At 42.3% G+C, this 19,850-nt stretch overlaps 1 protein-coding gene across 1 annotated transcript in view; it reads left to right on the top strand.

Moving 5' to 3' along the window:
• RNF217 (ring finger protein 217) overlaps positions 1–19,850 on the top strand; it is a 93,326-nt gene that overhangs the window by 31,485 nt on the left and 41,991 nt on the right. Inside the window, exon 2 of the mRNA XM_015423827.1 lies at positions 1,238–1,471. Within this exon, the coding sequence (XP_015279313.1) occupies positions 1,238–1,471 (234 nt within the window). The remainder of the gene's footprint in view (positions 1–1,237; positions 1,472–19,850) is intronic.

Here is a 19,850-nt window from a genome sequence, read left to right as displayed (position 1 = left end):
ATCCGATGACAGAATGTTGTATCGTTTACTGGCTTCACAAAATATAGCGGTTATTGAAGCGGTTGCTAAGTTCTGTAACTGCCTTATAATGAGGAAGCTATGTGTTAAATCCATGAACTGAATGGCGATTGTGTATGATTCTGATCTATGCCAATAAAGGTTTTTGAATTGAATTGAATTGAGATCAGAGAGTAAACTGATTTTGGAGTGTGTTGGAATGTTCAGGGGAGTCCATGACCAAAATAGAATTATATATACTGGAGGATGATCCAGGAACACTTTCTTCCTTAGCATTATGATGTGAAGCAGATGTGGGGCTGCATGGAAAAACATTGCATTCCCCATATATACTGTTTCTTTGCTTTGAATCCACAATAAACATAATAGCGATAGCTTTACTTCAAAGCTGATTTCATTGTCATAGAACCTCTGTGTGCGTGTGTGTGTGTGTCTGTGTCTGTGAAATACTAATAAAACCACTACAGCAATTTCAGACCGATTATTTTCTACTAAACAAGAAATATATTGTCAGTCTTTTTATACTTTTGTCTTATTTACCAGCTGGGTGGTGCCATCTCCCATTCACCATTTCTAAGTGTAAGAGACTGCTTCAAGCAGTCTATCCTGAATGGTTCATGATTTATCACGCATCCCACTGATCTAACTACAGTGGGAACTCCTTAAGTGTATACTGTCTTAGTTTCATGGTATTATTATAATAAAAACTCAGTTGCTTTCTATCCTGCACAATTTTAAATTTGTAGTTACGTGGCTCTCCTTAACACTGTAGATGAGTCTTGCAAGATTTTACAACTTGGACTATCTGCCAGTTGGTCAAGGGGAAAAAGATAATTATAGGGAACAAGTCTGTGCAGAGTTAACACCATAGAGGCATGTGATTTTCTTGATGTATGAAAAAAGCAAAATGGTGAATAATGGTTTCTCTCTTGTCTGGAGTGGGTTCTGATGACAGATTGATCTGTAAGTTTGTGGGTTCTGATGTTGAAAGGAGTTTTCCTTTCAGTGATATATTTTGTGTTCTATACCATGTAAACGTTCAGCGAACTTTTGATGAAATCCATCTTCATAAAGGTAGCATTTTATGCTGTTGCAGTGTAAAGTAATATGGCTTTGGTCATGTACACTCACAAGGTAAATAGTTAATCTTTAATAGAGAGAAGGTATGCAGTGTTCTTGGCAACACACTTTTGACCATCACTTCTGTGTTTCTGTGCAGGTGCAGGTGGGACTTGCAGACATCCAGTGTCCAATAACAGAATGCAGTGAACGTTTGGATGAAACAACTGTCCTGTACCACTTGCCACATGATGACATCATCAAGTATAAGTACTTCCTGGAACTCCGCCGTATTAGCTCAAGCACCAAGCCATGCCCTCAATGCAAGCACTTTACAACCTTCAGGAAGCGAGGCCACATTCCAACCCCTACCAAAATGGAGAACAAGTACAAAGTGAGCATGCTCACCAGAGCTATGGATTAGGTGGCACAGCTGTGAGCAGCAAAAGTAGGCCAGGATATGGTGGGCATTAAATGGGCTTTCTTCTCTTACTGGAATTAATGTAAGCTGTGCTTTTAGAATACAAATCTATAGTGTCATACCACTTTTTAGTCACCTAGTATTTCTTTTGAAATCATAATAACTACCCAGTTGACTTATTAGTTTCTTGGTTTGTTGTATCTCTTTGTTGTTTGTGTTGAACCAGTCATGCAGTCTGACATGTACCCCCAAATCTGGCAGTTTATACTTTCCAGTAGGAGAACATTATCATAGTTTCATTTGAGTGTTATGTTGAATGTGTTTGTAAGTGAGCTTTTCAAAGTTCTAAAAGGTTTTTGCTAACAGGCTTTTCTCAATTCATTCATAGATTATGGGCTGCCCTTTACATTCTTACCACATGCTGTTCTTCCTTAAGTAAATTGGGACAGTAGCTTAGCTTGTGTGTGATGCTCTTGTTTGTGTTTTAGACAAGCCAAAGTTATGCTATAATTAGCTATTGCATACATAAAGATCCACATTCAGGACACTTGCAGGCCTAGAATCTGTGCACACTACTTTGCAAGGCCTCTACTGGAAAGCTGCAGCCAGTTAGAATGCTAACCAGTCTAAGCTGAGTTAGTGTGAGCTAGCTCATAGTTTTTTAGCCTCCAGCTCACACATTTTTGTCTTAGCTCAGGAAGGATGGCTCCAGAGCAAACTAATTTATGCAGTAGCCAAATCGCTTGTTCACAACTTTAATGCCAATAGCTCACAAAGTAGAATTTTTGTTCATAAGACTCTGCAGCTTAATTAATAGCAATGGAAAGGTTGAAATAGGTGGAAATATTATTCGGAGTAATCTTTGAAGTGATTAGAAATGAATTACATCTTTTTGTCCTGTGCTATTTGTATCCTAAATATACTTTTGACCATAGTCGGACCTGGGTAACTATTGATTTTAGAATTTGCTGTAGTAAGTGCCTGGTTGCTTACACAATGCAATATCTGCTAACAGACTTTTAAAAGTGTATTAAACGGCTGAGTGTTGTGTGGGTTTTGTTTTTGTTTTTTTGCTAGCATGGTTCTTGATTTACGGCTTCGCAGAAGAGAGGTCTGCATTAGAAAATACAGAAATCAAGATGTATACTGTTCTGTTAAAACAATAATTTGTTGACCGCAAATTCCTGTCTATTTTTTTGAAGTAGACATTCTTCTTGCTGCTATCTTGTTTCCAGATGGGTTTGCTGTCGAAATAACTGGCAGTGGGTGAATTGTACATGACCATTGTGACTAAATGTTGCAGAAGGTGTGCTAAAATCAAAGCTTGGCTTTGAAAGCTGGTGAGAAAAGGTGTTTGCACCTCATGTGCCATAACGCTAACAGAAAAATGTAAACAGTCAACATCCAAGATCTGTCAGTGATATGGAAATATTGATTCATCATCAATCTTCTGTGCAGTCCCATGGGGGTAGGGCTGCCAACCCCCCCGGTAGGGCGGAATTCCCCCCGCCCCGGAGGCCCGTTACCCGACGCCGGGGAATCGGGGCCCGGGGCGTCGGGTAACGTTTTCCCCTCAAATGGCATTGCCCACCCCATTTGGCAACCCCACATGGGGGGGGGGGGGGTGCTGTGTGCTGGAGCCAGAAGCTCTTTTTCCTACCCAAGCGGTCACATGTGCCAGAGCCCCAGTGTCCCACCCTCAGTTCCTTTTTTGCCACCGAAGGAGAAGGTTCTAGCTTCTAGATCTCCAATTGGTTTGTTCTTCTGAGTGTTTCCTGGATCAATTTAGCTTCCCCCCCCCCCCCCTTTGTGTGGCGGACAGCTTGTTTTCTTCCCAGCCCCTCTTGCTGATGGCGCAAAGGTCTTTATTTAAAAAGTGCACCAGGTGCAGTGCCAAAATGACTCAACAAACAAACACCCATCTTTGCCTGTTTTTCTTGGGAGAAGGACACAATGTCTCTACTTGTAAAGTGTGCCAGTGCTTCACTCCTAAAGCTAGGGGAAATCAGGCTTCGAAATGCAAAGCAGCGCTCTAGCAAAAGGCCCTTAAATCGACGGATTCCCTGTCTAAGTCATTGGTTGCAGAGAAGTCCTTGAAGCCAGTGTCTTCTGATTCGACCAAGTTGGTCCCGCCATTGCCAGAGTCTGAATCTCAGTGGATCTAAATTGCAGCCTCCACCTACCTAACGGTGTTTGTTGGAACCACTAGCTAAGAAACCCTAGACCAAATCTAAGAGCAAAGAGAGGCACAAGGCTGAGTAGCAACATCATACTCCCAGAGAACCAGTTTGCTGTAGTGGTTAGGATTGCGGACTCTAATCTGGGAGTACCGGGTTTGATTCCCCACACCTCCACATGCAGCTGCTGGTGTGACCTTGGGTCAGTCATAAGCTCTCTCAGAGCTGTTCTCTCAAGGGCAGTTCTCAAGAGACCTCTCTCAGTCCCACCTACCTCACAGGGTGTCAGTTGTGGGGTGGGGAAGGATATTTTAAGCTGCTCTGTGACTCCTTTGGGTAGTGAAGGGTGGGGTATAAATCCAATCTCTTCTTCTTCATCTGTACACTGGTTCCAATGCTGGATCTTTCAGAAGTAGTGGATCCACCCAAGACTCCTCTTCGGGCCCAAGGTCCCCTCTGGTTTTGATTTTGGAAGGAGAGATAGATATGGATCTGGCAGCTGGCCAGGTTTCACATGATTCCGAACTACAACTGATACCAGTGGTTCTATGGCCGCAGCCACCTCCGCCTATGCATTGGCCTTCACACCCTTACCAGTATTTGATGTCAGTAGCCTATCTAGCAGAATAGGGTGATAATTATGCCCCTCGTTCTAGAGACCCATGCTCTAGAGACCATGGCACAGGGGATTTATCCCCTGGTTACAGTAACATCTGAGCTGAACAGAACTGCTGTCAGTTCTAGCCCCGCGCTGGTGTGAGCTACCAGCCTTGTCCCCAGCTCTCCGTCCACCCAGCGGTTCATAAGCTTCGGCGAGTAGATAAAATGGGTACCACTCCTTAGAGAGGGTGGGCACACCAAACCCTCCCCCAGTGGGGGAGGTGTTAGCCGGCGAACGGAATGTCCAGCTCGTAAGATCGGAAGCCTAGAAGATCTGTTCAGCATCAAGAAGCCTGTAATGGGCCGTTCCGGCCATGCGGTGGTAGTGTGGCGCTGTGACCCGAAGAGTCCTGGAGAAAAAAGCTGACGTCATTAAGCCAAGCCGAGTGAAAAAATGCTGTCCGGAACATGTCTGAGTCTACAACTGAACAAAATCCCCATTGGCTGCAAACGTGTGCAATTTAAAGATTTATATATATGCTGTCATCAGCCAATATCATAATGCCCCTATATATTTTTTTTTCATTTTCATTTTTGTTTTTAATAAATATTTTTATTGGATTTTCTTTCCATTATTTTACACCACTTAACAATCTCCAACAACATATTGATGTTAACCAAGATAAATATCACATTCACATTTTCCATCAACATAATATGTCAAACAATATATTGAATATTTAATATGTCTCACAATATCTATTTTAAGTTTTATACCAGCAGTGCATTTGTACTTCCATCTTAAATCTATTATTGCTAGCCTATCTCCCATTAATTTCTATCTTCTTTATCTTCAACCAGCTGTATATTTCTCCCCATTTTTCCCAATATTTTTCTTCCGGTCTGTATTTTAATTCCATATTTACTCTGTCCATTTCCGCTATTTCCAGGATCTTATATTTTAATTCTTTAATTGAGGGTAAAGTATTCGATTTCCATCTTTTTGCAATCAAGATTCTTGCCGCGGTTAGTGTATATATTATTATCTGTTTATGTTTTTTTTATTGTGCCTGGGATCATATTTAAGAAAAAAACCTCTGGTAGTAAAGGTAATTTAATTTTTAGAATTTTATTTAATCTTTTTCGCAGTTTTTTCCAAAATCTCTGGACCTTATCACAATTCCACCAAATATGCATGAATGTCCCTACGTTCTTTTTACATCTCCAGCATCTGTTAGAAGCGTCGTGGAAGCATTTTGCAATTTTATTCGGCGTCCAGTGCCATCTATAATACATTTTGTATACGCTTTCTTTAAGTGGTACTGCTCTAGATAGTTTAATTGAATTCCATACTTTACGCCAATTTTTCTCCTCTATTTTATGACCTAGTTCCTTCTCCCATCTTAATTTGAAATCTGTTTTGTCCTCTTTCATGCTGGCATCCTCTAGAAATTTCTTATAAAGTTTTTGAATTAATTTGTCGCTCGTTGAGAGCCAGATTTTATCTAACTCTGTTTGGTTATTGTAGAAGCCTATTTTTTAATCTATGGTATATCTTGATCTTATTATGTTCTTTTTTCCCATGGTGACAATACTATATTTTGTTTTGCTAATATTTCTTCCTATTTTATTTCAAACTCTTTAGTTAATAGATTTCCATAAATCTCTTTCCTTCTGCCCATTATTAGGGAAGGTGGTGTAAATGCTTCCAAGGGTGATATCCATAATGGTATTTTCATATAATTACTTTTCTTTATAACATTCCAAACTTTAATCAAAGCCCTTCTAACTACATGAGTATGGAAATTTGACTTAATTTTGTCCTTGCCATACCAAAGGTATGCATGCCAGCCCATTTCTAAATCGGCTCCTTCCAATGCTAATAATCTAGTATTTTCTAATTTAGCCCAGTCTTTAATCCATTCCATGGAAGCCGCATAGTAATATATCTGCCAATTTGGTAGGGCAAAACCTCCATTTTCTTTTTGTCTTTGCAGACTTACCAATTTTATCCTGGGTTTCTTTGATTGCCAGATGAATTTTCCTACTAACTTATTTAAATCTTTGAAATATTTTTATGTTTTTAATATTGGTAGGTTTTGTGCTAAAAATAAAAACCTTGGTAAAATGTTCATTTTAATTGTAGCTATCCTACCTAATAATGATAAATGTAAATTCTCCCAACGTTTTAAGTCTCCGTTAATCTCTTTTATTAATTTCATATAGTTATCTTCAAAAAGAGTAGATGTACTCCCCGTAATCCAGATTCCTAGGTATTTTGCTTTTTGGACTATTTCTATTTTTGTAATTTCTCTGATTTTTTGGATGAGATTTTCCCCACAGTTTTTTGTTATAATTTTAGTTTTTTGAAAATTTATTTTTAAACCTGCTCCTCTACCAAATTCTTGTATATCCTCTATTAAATATTTCAGAGACTGGTCTGGTTCTTCGGTTACAAAAATTAAATCATTTGCAAAGGCTTGAAGTTTGAATGTTTCACCTTTTGTTTTCAATCCTCTAATATGTTCATTTTCTCTAATCCTATCAGTTAATGCTTCTAGCGCAAAAATGAATATTAACGGGGATAGTGGGCACCCCTGCCTAGTATCTTTCTGTATTGGAATGTTATTTGTAAGTTCCCCATTAACTATAATTTTCGCATATTGTGATGTGTATATTGTTTGAAGCATGGAGAAAACATTTTCTCCGCAATGCCAATTCTTGAATCTTTGCAACATAAAACTCCAATTTAAGTTATCAAACGCCTTTTCCGCATCCAATAACATTAACGACACTGGTTCCCCAGGGTGTTGTTCATAATATTCCAGGATATTAATTATGTTTCTTATGTTATTTTGGATTTTTCTTTTTGGCAAGAAACTGGATTGATCTTTATGAATTATCTGTCCTAATATTTCTTTTAACCTGGTTGCTAGGATCTTAGTAAAGATTTTGTAATCCGTATTGAGTAGAGATATTGGTCGATAATTTTTTATTTCTGTTTCAATAGAGCCTGGTTTGTGAATCAATGTAATAGTTGCTTCATTCCATGAAGCAGGCATTTTTCTCATTTTCGGTATATTTTGTAATGTAGCTTTTAATGGTTCCACTATCTGATCCTCAAACTTCTGGTAGAATTCTAAGGGAATTCCTTCAGGGCCCGGTGTTTTTTTTTTCTTCCCATTTTTAATTGCTTGAATTATCTTACACATCGTAAAGGGTTCATTTAATCGGGCTATCTGTTGTTTGCTGAATTTCTTCCTTTCCCACTTTTCTTGATAGTCCCTTACTTCCTTTTCTAGCGTTACTGGATTTTGGTACAACTTTTTGTAGAAATTTTCACTATCTGTTTTATCTCCTGTTGTTTAATCCTTTTCCCCTTTTTCGTCTTTTAGTGATTTAATTATCTTCCTTTCTTTCTCTTTTTTAAGTTTGTATGCGAGCCACCTGGTTGGTTTATTTCCATTTTCAAAGTAATATAATTTGGACAGCTCTATTTTCCTAGCCAAATCCTGAGTTAGTATTAGATTAAGTTGGTGTTGTAGCTTTGCTATCTTATACCCTTTACAGCACTTCTCTTTCATCCTGTTTTCTTCTGCCACAATTTGCTCTTTTATAGTTTCTATTTTCTTAATTTCCTGTTAATTTCCTATTATTATTATTATTATTATTATTATTATTATTATTATTATTATTATTACCCGTTACCCTCACTGGGTGTTGTCATACCCAACATCTGCCACTGTATCCAGATGGTCTCACTCTCCTGTTCCTGTCACTATGGAGAGGGGTGATGACAAGGACATGATGGCTCAGATACTATCTCTGATCTGAGCCTAGACAAAAGATTGGGGGATCCCTCTCCTGCATGTCCTACTGAGGATCTTGGTATATATGGGGAACAGATGCTCCACATGGCACAGTCTCTTGAGATTGAAGTTTTTACTTCAGATCATAAACCCAAAGATAAGATTTTGAGTCACTTTTACTCTGAATCACCAGGTAGCATTGCCTTTCCCATTTTAGAAGGTTTGGAAGACCTGACTCATGAGTTGTGGCAGAAACCTGCCTCTCTTCAGCCCATTCCTAGAAGTGTGGAGCATTTTAATAGGATTAAGAAGGAGCTTTTCAATTATTTAACCTCACACCCTCTGCTGTCTTCACTCGTGATGGAAGAGATGCAACCCAAGGGGCGTCAGTCTTTTTTTTCTTTGCTCCCCATAGGGGATTTTTATGGCATTTTCTAATAACTACAAACTAAAAAGTACAAACAGAAAAAATGGGAGGGGGGGACTACAATCTATAGAAGAAAGTAAAGAAAACCCTCTAAAAACCCAAGAAATGGTGATCATACAAACATTTTACAGAATTACCTTCCCTCTTAAATGCAAGTTAACTTTCATTGAAAATGATCATCTATCTGGTAAAACATTTCAATATTTCACCAACAATTCTAACTTCATAAAAAGATGTGAATATCGATATAAAATAAGCATGTTTTAGGTACTCGAGAGTGCATTAACAATCTATTTCCCCCCTTTTCTGTGTTTCAATTGATAGCTTGGTTTGGGGCCAACAGCCCCCAATTTAGAGTCTGAGTCCTCATCAAAAGATCCAGCCTCTCCTTCTTCCTCGCTGTCTTTGGAGCCATTGGTTACTCTTTCTCCTGCTGGGCAACCATGTTGACGCAAAAAATCGCAGGCCTTTTCAACAGAGTTAATCCTTTCTTTACTATTTGCATATCTGAAGATTAATTCTTCGGGTACTAACCGTCTGTAGGAAACGTTGTGACTTTGTAGAAATGAAAACAAGTCTCTATATTTACTTCTCTTCCTTCTTATCTCAAATGGAACGTCTTTCAAAACTTTTATGTCTTTGTCTTTTATCTTCAAAGTAACTCCATTGGTCGCTTTCAATAGTTGCTCTCTCACTTTTTTTCTGGAGAATGTTATTGTGACTTCCCCTGACAGATTATTCTTTCTGATAAATTCTGAATACGATCTGAAGACCGTATCTATTTCGCTTTGAAGTTGCTCCGATGTCATCTCTGCCAAGGGAGCCAACAAATCGCCAACAATCTGTCTCAAATTCTCCCCAGTTTGGTGTAGTGGTTAAGTGCGCGGTCTCTAATCTGGGAGAACTGGGTTTGATTCCCCACTTCTCTGCTTGCACCTGGCTGGATGACCTTGGGCAAGCCGTAGTTCTGATAAGAGCTGTCCTTGAAAAAGAGCAGTTTTTGTCAGAGCTCTCTCAGCCCCACCGACCTCACAGGGTGTCTGTTGTGGGGAGGGGAAGGGAAAGGAGTTTGTAAGCCACTCTGAGGCGCCTTTGGGTAGTGAAGGGCGGGGTATAAATCCAATCTCCTCTTCTTCTTCCTGGATACCTTGAAGTCTCAAGACATAGCTTGCCCTTTCCATTTGCAGCTGCAGTACACGAGACACTTTGATTTGGCACTTTCCCCCCAATGCCTGCAGTTTTTTATTCATCTTTTTTGAGTTGGAATCAATCTCTTTAAGCTCCTGCATTTTTTAGATTTTCTGTGTATTCGCAGCCATTTGTGCTTGTTGTGCATCGAGCTTATTGTCAATAGCAGTGATTTTCTCCAGCAGGGGGCAAAGCGCTTCCGACAGCAACCTTTGGAGTTCCACAGTTGAGTCCTGTCTAGGAACAGAACTCGCAGGGCTGGAACTTCCGGGAGGAAGCTTAACTTTCACTTGTTTGTCTTTAGAATACTTCACAGGCGGCACCATGTTTGAGAATTGTTTACTTTTGTTAAAAGTTTGTCAAAGTCTCTGGAAGCTCTTATACAACGCGGTAAGTTCTCACAGTCTCTTTATTTCAGTCCAATCACTTTTTACTGTAAGCCCCCCCCCCTTTTCTGTCTTTGGAATCGCTTGTAAACAGTTCTTAACAGGGGGGAGTCCCCTCCCCCTCCTCGTTTTCTTTCAGGGGGGCACACTATTTTTTGGTGTTTTCACTTGTACTTAGACTTACATTTTCAACGATTGCCCTCTTGCATTTAAAATCGCTTGATCCCCATACGCTTGCTCCGGTGTGCTGATCTTGTTCCCATTCAGGACGCTCCACAGTGGGACCATCGGGGCTTGTAGGAGCCCCCCCCTCTGGCTGGACGCGCCGGGGGAGAGCTCTCTAGTGCCCCATGGCTGGGAGTCCAACCCAAGGACTCCTGGGGTGGCGCGGACAATCGCGCTTCCTCCCAGCCGTAGGCGCTGGCAGGTTTCTCCCAGATCCCCTTGAGAAAACAACTGCCATGGCGATCGCCGAGACCGGAAACCGAAACTGCTCAAGGGACGTCAGTTTTATCATTCAGCACCTACATACAGAGAGGGCAGAAAATTAGATGCTTTGGGACATAAGTTATACTACTCCTCCAGGCTGAGCTTCAAGATTTCTAACACACCATTCTGACTGGATATCAGCTTTTTTTCTGGGAGAGAATGCTCCCTTATCTGGAACTACTGCTTGAGGACAAGCGTTCCCTTGCCAAGCTGCTCCAGACTGAAGCTGTTAAGCTATCTAAACAGCAAATTAATGCAGGTTGCCATGCTGCAGACTCTGCAGTCAGGGCTATGGTCAGTTCTGTTGTCCTGAGAAGGCATGCCTGGTAGAGGTCTATCACATTTCCGGTAGAAATTAAGCACAAGGTGGAGGACCTTCCTTTTGAGGGATCAACTTTCTTTTTGGATTATTCTTTATAAAGAAGAATAAGCAAACAGCCAAATCCCTGGGGAGTGTCACGTGCCAGTTTGGCACAGTTGAAGCGGAGGCCTTTCTTTTGTCATCCTTGGCAGCCTTATCAGAAGAACTATCATTATTCTAGCCCATGAAGGGCCCAGTATCCTGTCCCCAAACCCTTTGTTTCACAGCAAGGTTACACCAAACATGAGGGCAGCAATAGGTTTAGTCAGGCTCACCAATCCTTTCCATCCAGGGAGGCAGCTCAGTCTCAGAAAGCTACATTCTGACTAGAGAGAAGTTCCTCATCTGTCAGTTTTGGGGACAGGTTGGTTCAGTTTTATTCTGTATGGGAAGCAATTACTTCTGGTGAATGGGTGCTTTCCATTGTCAAATTTGGTTGTAGCTTAGAGTTCAGGGAAATCCTCTGTGTTCATCAGCACTGAGAGCAGCTAACAATGTGTTGCCGGGCCTCAGGGACACATTGCTTGCCCTTCAGGAGAAGGGGGCAGTTGGGGAGCTCCTGGACGCACAGGCATCTGTTGGTTTCTTTTCACGTCTGTTTTTGGTAGACAAAAAGGATGGGGGGGGGGATGTCAGACCCCTTTCAGAACTTAGGGACCTGAATGTGTTCCTGTCTGTTTCCAAGTTCCGCATGGTTTTCTTACCTTTAGTTATGCAGTTATTAAAGCTGGACTCTTGGTTTATTGTTATCGATTACTTTCATATTTCAATTCATGCACAACATTGTAAATACTTTCAGTTTCTGTGCTGGATACAGGTTTTCCAGTATACTGTCCTACCCTTTGGACTGGCTGCTGCCACAAGGGTTTTCACAAAAAACCTGGCCCCTGTGGTCACTTACCTTCACGGGTGCCGTATATTTCCATATTTGGGTGACTGGCTGGTAGTAGCAGAATTGAGAGAGAAATTAATGAACCGTTGTTCTATAGTTTTGGAGATCTGTCAATGATTGGGGCTTCTAGTAAATTGAGAAAAGTCCAGTTTGAACCCATCTCAGAGAATACACTTTATTGGAGCCATTCTGGACTCCGTAGTTGCTAGGGGCTTCTTGCCACTTGATAGGTTTCATGCTGTTTCCACCTTAGTTAAGTGGTTTGTGGGTAACTGTTTTCAGGCGATGGGTAGAATACTCTGCCTGTTGGGGCTAATGCCTTCTACAGTGGCAGTGTTACCCTTAGCTAGATTAGCTATGAGTCCCTTGCAGCTTTGGTTCCTGTTTCACTTCTGGATAGAGACTCATACCCACTGGTATAGGCTTTCTGCTCTTAGGCTGGTAATTTGTTCCCTACAATGGTGGGCTTTTCTCACAGGGCGTACCCTTTGGCATTCCTAAATATGAAGTTACTTTGACCACAGATGCTTCATTAATAGGTTCGGGTGCTCACTGTGGTGGTATGTCCGCCCAAGGGGCATGGTCTTGACGGGAAAAATGATTGCATATTAACGTTCTAGAGTTGTGTGTGGTTCGTTGCGCCCTTAGCTGTTTTGCAGATATTCTACAGAACCGCTCTATCCTGGTCCAAATGGACAACATGGTTACTATGTTCTTCCTGAACAAGCAAGGCGGGACAGGTTTCAGGATGCTATGTTGGGAGGTTTTAAGGGTGTGGTCAACAGTGTTGAGGCTCAGTGCTTCCATCCATGTGATCCACATATCTGGGATCCTGAACAGGCTAAGCAGGATAGAGGCACCCACACGCAAGTGGTCTATCAGGGACAACTACCTGGATACATTCTTCGCTTCATGCAGAATCCTGGATGTGGACTTGTTTGCTACAAGGGAGACTGCCAAGGCCCTCAGGTTCTGCTTCTAGGCTAGGAAGGGTCTAGGCACTCTCAGGTATCATGGCTTTTCAGATATCATGGCAAGGGGCCCCTGTTTTATGCATTCCGCTCATTTCCTATCCTCATCAGAATCATAGAGTCAAGACAGAAGGTACAGATGTGATTCAAGTGGCCCTTTTTTGGCCTCACCAGATTTGGTTCCCTGCCCTGATGGACATGGCCCGAGGCTTTATTTGACCTGCCATGGGCCATCCAACAAACTTGAGGCCAAATAAAGATTTGAATGCAAGTATTCCTAGACCAAAGTCTGCTAGATGATAGTGGTTTTGTTCAGACTATTTTCAGCATCCAGTCCAGGTCCGAGTTCCATATTCTTATTTTCACAATTTCTGAACTTAGATTCATGCTGGAGAGCTATGTAGTAAAATGACATTTCAGGGATTCACTTGTAGGTATCAGTGTAACAAAAATTACAACTTTGCAAAGTAAATTATGAATTTGCAGTCTGTGAATCCCTGTATGTAATTAATGAAGTGTAAGGTAACCTCTTAGAATGGAAGTGTACAACTGAATTAGATATATGGGCCATGATAGACCTTGACAAAGAGCTAAGTAGACTGCCGTTTGACAGCATCCAGCTCCACTCCCATGATGGCACGTGGCTTGTGATGGCCCACAGTAAGGATTGGATTTGGGAACCTTGGGGAGGCATCAGAACCCCACCCCTCAGCTGTTCTCTTGGGCATGATTTTTGTTTCCCCATGGGAAATTTACCCATTGCACACTAGGTGCTTGAAAATGAAATGCAGGTCCCTGAGGTGCAATAAAGAAATGTGGATGGGGAGATGGGAAACAGAGTATTAACTAGGTTATGACAGCACCCAGTGCAGTCATTCATGGTGCCCACCATATTTTCTGGCACCTACTTACTACCTGCCGAAAGTTAAGAGCCAGTCCTTGCTTTCCTCCACTACACTGGAGGAAGAGGTTCTTCAGAAGGGCCCAGGGAGCATCACCTTTGTTTCTACAGGGAGCACCCACTTGGAAACAGCTACCTCAGTCATACACAAATATTTGGTTTTGTGCAACATTTTAACATTTGGGAATGGCAACCATATTGTTGTGACACCCACCACTTGTTTGCAACTTCCCAAAAGTGCCTGTAGGATCAAGAGGGTTGAACACTCCTGTTCTACTGCATCAGCCAGTTGTTTGGGGGGAGAGATTAGGATACTGAATGCCAATGGTGGGCAATGGTGATTTGCTATTCAATTCTTGTCCCTCCCATCACATTTGGGAAGCCTCTCACTGTATGTCTGCTGGGAACAGGCAAGAGTTTTCTGGGTGGGTGGGCTGGAAGACTGATCCCTGCCTGCCATCCTTACCTGGGAAATCACTTACTGTGTCTCTGTTGGTATCAAGCAAGAAGCTTCCCAGGTGTGTATGTGTGTGGGAGGAATAAGGTGTGTTTGGTATTCTGATCCCTACCTTCCCGCTTGGGAAGGCTTCTATGTCATCTAATGTGACTGGGTGAGAGGATTCTGATCTGGAGCAAACAACACAGGTCCACTAGGCCATGCACAGTCAGTGAGCTGTATGTTGTGCACCCCTGTCCCAGAAATTAGCAGTTTAGTATCAGATAGGATGTGAGACATCTGAGAAAATTTGAAAGAAGAACTCTGCCCTTTAGTTTGTGAACAATTTGGGTAGACTGAGGTTAGGGGGAAACAAGAGAACTCAGAACAGATACGCAAAGAAGACTTCTGTGAAAGAGGCTGGAAATGTTTGGGAAAAACAGGCGTAAACAGAAATGTGTTAACTTTCAGACAGTTCAGCCTACTTCTTAATTCACTGGCATGATTTGTAAGTTTTAGACCTAGAGGGAGAAGACTGCGTTTTGGTTTCTCTTTGCTCAACAGTTGTACATGTTTTGCTCAACTGTGCTTTTAAAAAAAAATCAAAACCACAAATAGAAATAAAATTATATTTTTCCTTTTCTGAAAATGGAATCATACTGTTGTGCCAGCAGTGCCATAAAAACTTAATTTGACCCATACCAACATACAAAGAGAAGAAAGGGAGAAACACCTCTCTAGATTTGAATAACTCCAGATGAGGTTTTCTGGGTTCCTCTACAACCATATCTGGACTAGCTGTGCAGTTTTTATTTGAAGAAGAGTCCTTTAAAAGACAAAAATATACTGTCTTGGTCAGATATCTGGCAAAATGTACCTATAATTCTAAATCTACTGGTGGCAGTGAAAAATAAATCCCATCCATGCAGCTGGAGTAGCATTAGAGAGATGAAGTCCTCATTAGTGTGGAATGGCTTGAGACCTCGGCCAGCTGACTGAAGAGCCTGTAGGGCACTGCAAGCGGTATACTGCATGAGCTAGCAACTGCCAGAATGAGTCCATGATATGGGAGCTCAGATGTATCTAATGGGTTGCAGGTTTTGTTACTTCTGTGTTAGTTTTTACATTAGTTAAACTGCCCCAGTGAATTGCTCAACCTGATTGACAAAAGTGACCTAATCTAACCTCTGCTTGTTTTTTATTTAATTAATTAGTTATGATTTATAATGCACGTGATGCTGCCGTACTGAATCAGATCATTGGTCTATCAGGGTCAGTATTGTCTACAGTGGCTCTTCAGGATCTCAAGCAGAGGTCTTTCACATTACCTGCAATCTAGTTCTCTTAATTTGAGATGCTGGGGATTGATCCTGAGGCCTTCTGTGTGCAAACTAGGTACTTTACCACTGAGCCACGGCACCACATCCACATTGCATCCTTGCATACTTAAAGTGGCTTACAAAACATTAAATGTTAAAAGCAGTGTGTAGCGTTCTGCCATCTGTACAGCAAATGGCTGGAAGCCCTAATCAGAGTAAGTACTGAAGTGTCTCCAGCACTGTTTTTTTAGGTGGCAGCAAGCAAAACACCACAGTTGTGTTTGGCATTTTCAGAGACCACTGCAGCCCAATTCTGTATATTACAAGTAAATCTCAGATTTGTGTGCTTAGGTGGTGGGAGAGAGCAGATATTTTAGACTTTTACAGCAACAGAAAAATAAAGAAAGACATTACTAGCACTTCCCTTGCAAACTCATATAGAATTTACTAGTATTCACTGGAGATGAACTGATTTGTTATAAGCAGGGCTGGAAAAAATATTGGACACTTAAAATGTGTTGCTGGCACCTAGGAATTTGAAATGGAAAATACAGAAATGGAAATATCAGCCTTTATCTATGAATTCTTTAAGAATACATTTTGTACCTTGGAATGTGGAGAGACAGGTTTTCTGACATTGATTTTGTCATGTCTGAATGGGACTAAGCTAGGTTTGCTTGGAGACTTTGGACTGGGCTATTGAGTCACTTGCTGCCTTCCCTTCCAACCTCTTCCTTTTGTCCTTGTTCCTTTTTCCACTTCCTGGCTTTCACTTGTCTATAGTTTGAAATGACAGCCTATCTATTCCGTTTCAAGAACTGGTTACTAACGGATTATTTCTGTCCTTTCAGACAGACCCATTTCAGTAACCCACTGCTAACGGAATTAATTTACCTTTTCATACAATCCTGGTTATGTCCCATTTGGGAAGTGTGCCATTTGGGAAAACTGCCTTTCTTCCGTTTTTAAACTCTCCTTCTGCTTCTGAATCACTGTGGGGAGCTGTGTGAAATGCCCTATAGCACTTCCTGTAATGCCTCTTTCTTTCCCTCCCCTTTTCACTCCACTTGTGTGTGATCTTCCTTGGCCATTTTTTAAAAAGGTTCTAATGTGAGTGCTGAAATGCTAAACAAATACAGCAAGTCAGTGTAATAGTTTACCGTAGAGATGCCTTGACTCTCAGGCTCGTTTGCAAGATCCTAATAAGCATTGGAGTAAAACAAGGCTGTATTCTTGCCCCTTTATTATTTAATCATTTTGTGAATGATCTAGATTCCTTTTTGAAAACCACTGATGACCATAGCCCCAAACTTGGGGTGAATCATCTCCCACTACTTCTTTATGCAGAGAATGCTGTACTTCTTTCTCTGTCCCAAGATGGAATGAAAAGGCTGCTGGTTCATTCCCTTGACTATTGTGAACTAAACAAGCTAACTCTAAACTTCAAGAAATCTGAAATCATTACTTTTGGGAAAGCATGGAAATCATATAAATAAAATGTAAGAGGTAATTGGATTGAGCAGGTGTCAAGTTTTAAATATTTGGGGATATATTTCCATCATAGCTCTAGATAGGGTTGCCAAGTGGCACCTACCTTGCCGGCGGGGGACTCCCGTGCGGATCCCGGCGCGTGCGCCGCATGCACGTCACAGGGAAGTGACGTCATGACACCGGGCACGCTGGGGGCAGGGCCACGACCATACAAGGGAAAACCATAGAGTTTTCCCTTGTATGGCCGTGGCCCCGCCCCCAGCGTGCCCGGCGTCATAACGTCACTTCCCTGTGACGTGCACATTGGGGCGGGGTTCCCCCCGGGGCCCGATTCCACGGCGTCGGGAAATGGGCCTCTGGGGCGGGGGGGGTTCCACCCCCGGGGGGACTTGGCAGCCCTAGCTCTAGATGGCCAAATCTGTTAATAGTAGCACATTTGCAATTACCTGCTCCTACTACACCAAGAGTAATCAATTTGTTCCTGCGGCCCTTAGGGTATTTAACCATAAAACAAGTGCCAAACTGTTGTATGGGATCCCAATATGGATTAGGGCCATTTACAAGGAAACAGAAAAAGTCCAATCTAAATTCTTGCGGAAAAGATTAGGTCTCCCTGCGTGTGTGTCTTATGTGGCCATCTGTCTGGAGACTAATCAAAGACTCCTAAAGACAGAAGTCTGGATTAAAACATTCAAATATTGGTTCAGGCTACACTATAGAGCAAATTCCAGCCCTTTTATTTTGCAATTGCTTGCTGAATCTTAGTCCTCTGACTGGTTCTTTTATATAGAGGGGAAGATTGTATGAATAGGGGTTAGTTTTGAGGAATTACTCCTTCTTCCAGAAAGATCAGCCTTTGGTTTGATTAAACAACGTTTGCTTGATATTGAACGTCAAGGGGGTCCATGAGCACCGCCAGGCTCTTAACCTGCTCTGCAGATGCTAAGTCCACTCCATACACTATAAGTGGATCTACTCTACCTAAAAGATCAGCCTTCCTACTTAATCCCTATAATTACTTTAAAAAGGCAATTAATGCTTAAAAATTATCTAGCCTCATTTGCAGCAGTTGCAGAGTGGTGTTAATCTCAAATTGCTCTCAGTTGACAGTTGGGTTTCTGTGTTGTTCATATGGGCAGAAATGCAGTTATGTAAATAAACAAAATCCAGTTCGCTTGCCGGCTGTCTATGAAAGACATGCTGTATACAAATACAACTCTTTGTTTCATAGTTAGTAGAAAAGCTGTGTTGGTCTTCCAGTGTTAGTGCAACTGCTTACTAAGTTCTCATATGCGACAGTGGACAGAACAACAGTAGTGGGAGTCTGTAATATTCCAGTATCAATGTTATTTTTGAGAGAACACACCATTAGATAGCCCTCCAAATTAATAAAAGCAATATCTGCAGCTTTAAGAGATAAATGGCTCCTGAGGCTGCAAGGCTATGCTCTGAGATCTTGGTAGCCTTTAGGAGAGGTGCTAGGCAACCACAACAATATTGCTAAGTTTTCCAAGCCTTGATTGTTGTTGGTCAAAGCCATGTGGAAAGGGAGACTAAAGGTGATTCTGCACTGGCTTTTCCCTCAGTTATTTTACAAAACCCACATTGGAACAGAAATCCCCCTCTGCATTGCATGCTGCTTTCACTTTCTTTGACCATTGGATTTTATGGTACCCTCCACACTGCTTGCCACTTTCACTTTCTTTGATTCTCGGGTTTTATGGTACCTTCTGCATAGATTTATGGCCATTCAGGGGTGACTTTGCAGTCAGTACAGCATTGCCCCGAGGTATTTGAATGTGGTTTTGAGCTGCACTTTTTCCTCCCAGTAGAGAAAATATGAAGCGAATGCTAGATGCAGAATTGCCCTGAGAAAGGTAAAAGATGGAAGCAGCTAGAAAGGGGGGAGAAGGAGATCCATCCTGAACATAACAGAAATGTTAGGTGGATAAGAGAAAAGAAAAGGGGGGAGGTTGCTTGGTAAAGCTGAATGGGGGCAAGGAAAGGTAGGTTGATGGATGGGCAGGAGCAGAGGTCTCATTGAGGGGGAGTGCTCTGGTACGGCGCTCCGGGAGAGAACCTCCGGGGGGCGGGGCGGTCACGTGGTGAAGCCCCGCCCCCTTCTTCACACAGCCCTCTGCTTCGATCCTCATTCTGGTGGAGAATGAGGACGAAGCAGGAGGGTAAGTAGCTGCCTTGCCTTCCTCCCCCCCACCCCATAGATGCTTCCTCCCAGTTGCGTGCAGCAGCTGGGAGGAGGGGCCACCTTCCCCCCCTCGTTCTCGCTGCTCCCGAAGCAGCAAGAACGAAGCCCCAAGCGTCCCTCTGCCTTTGCTCTCGCCGCTCAGGAGCCAGAAAGGCCAGAAAGGCCAGAAACCCCCCCCCCTCGTTCTCGCTGCTTCGGAAGCAGCGAGAACGAAGCCCTAAGCGTCCCTCTGCCTTTGCTCTCGCCGCTCAGGAGCTCCTGAGCGGCGAGAGCAAAGGCCAGAACCCCCCCCCCTTCGTTCTCGCTGCTCCTGGAGCAGCGAAGCCCCAACCCTCCCTCTGCCGCTCTACTTCTCAGGGGGCGTGGCATATGCCAATGAGTTATGCTAATGAGCTCCGGCAGCTCTTTTTCTACAAAAAGACCCCTGGGCAGGAGAGAAGGAAGTGTGGAAAGGGGGGAGGCTATGGGGGATGCCAGAGAAGGGAAATAAGAAATAGTGTGGGGATGGGCTTACAGGAGGAAAATAAGATGCCTGCCATAAGTCCTTGCCTTGTATAGTATGTGTCTTGTACAGGCAAACGTATTTTAAAAATTAGGTATGTCTGTACAAGACGTTGAAGTGATATTCTCTGAACTCTTAAATTTGCATAGAAGTTTCATTTTATTATTGTTTGTTTATTTAACTTCAGTGAATGAGAT

This window comes from Gekko japonicus, unplaced genomic scaffold (assembly GCF_001447785.1).
Source record: "Gekko japonicus isolate JY-2015 unplaced genomic scaffold, Gekko_japonicus_V1.1 scaffold186, whole genome shotgun sequence".
NCBI lineage: Eukaryota > Metazoa > Chordata > Lepidosauria > Squamata > Gekkonidae > Gekko > Gekko japonicus.
This window is presented reverse-complemented; position numbering and strand designations above follow the sequence as displayed.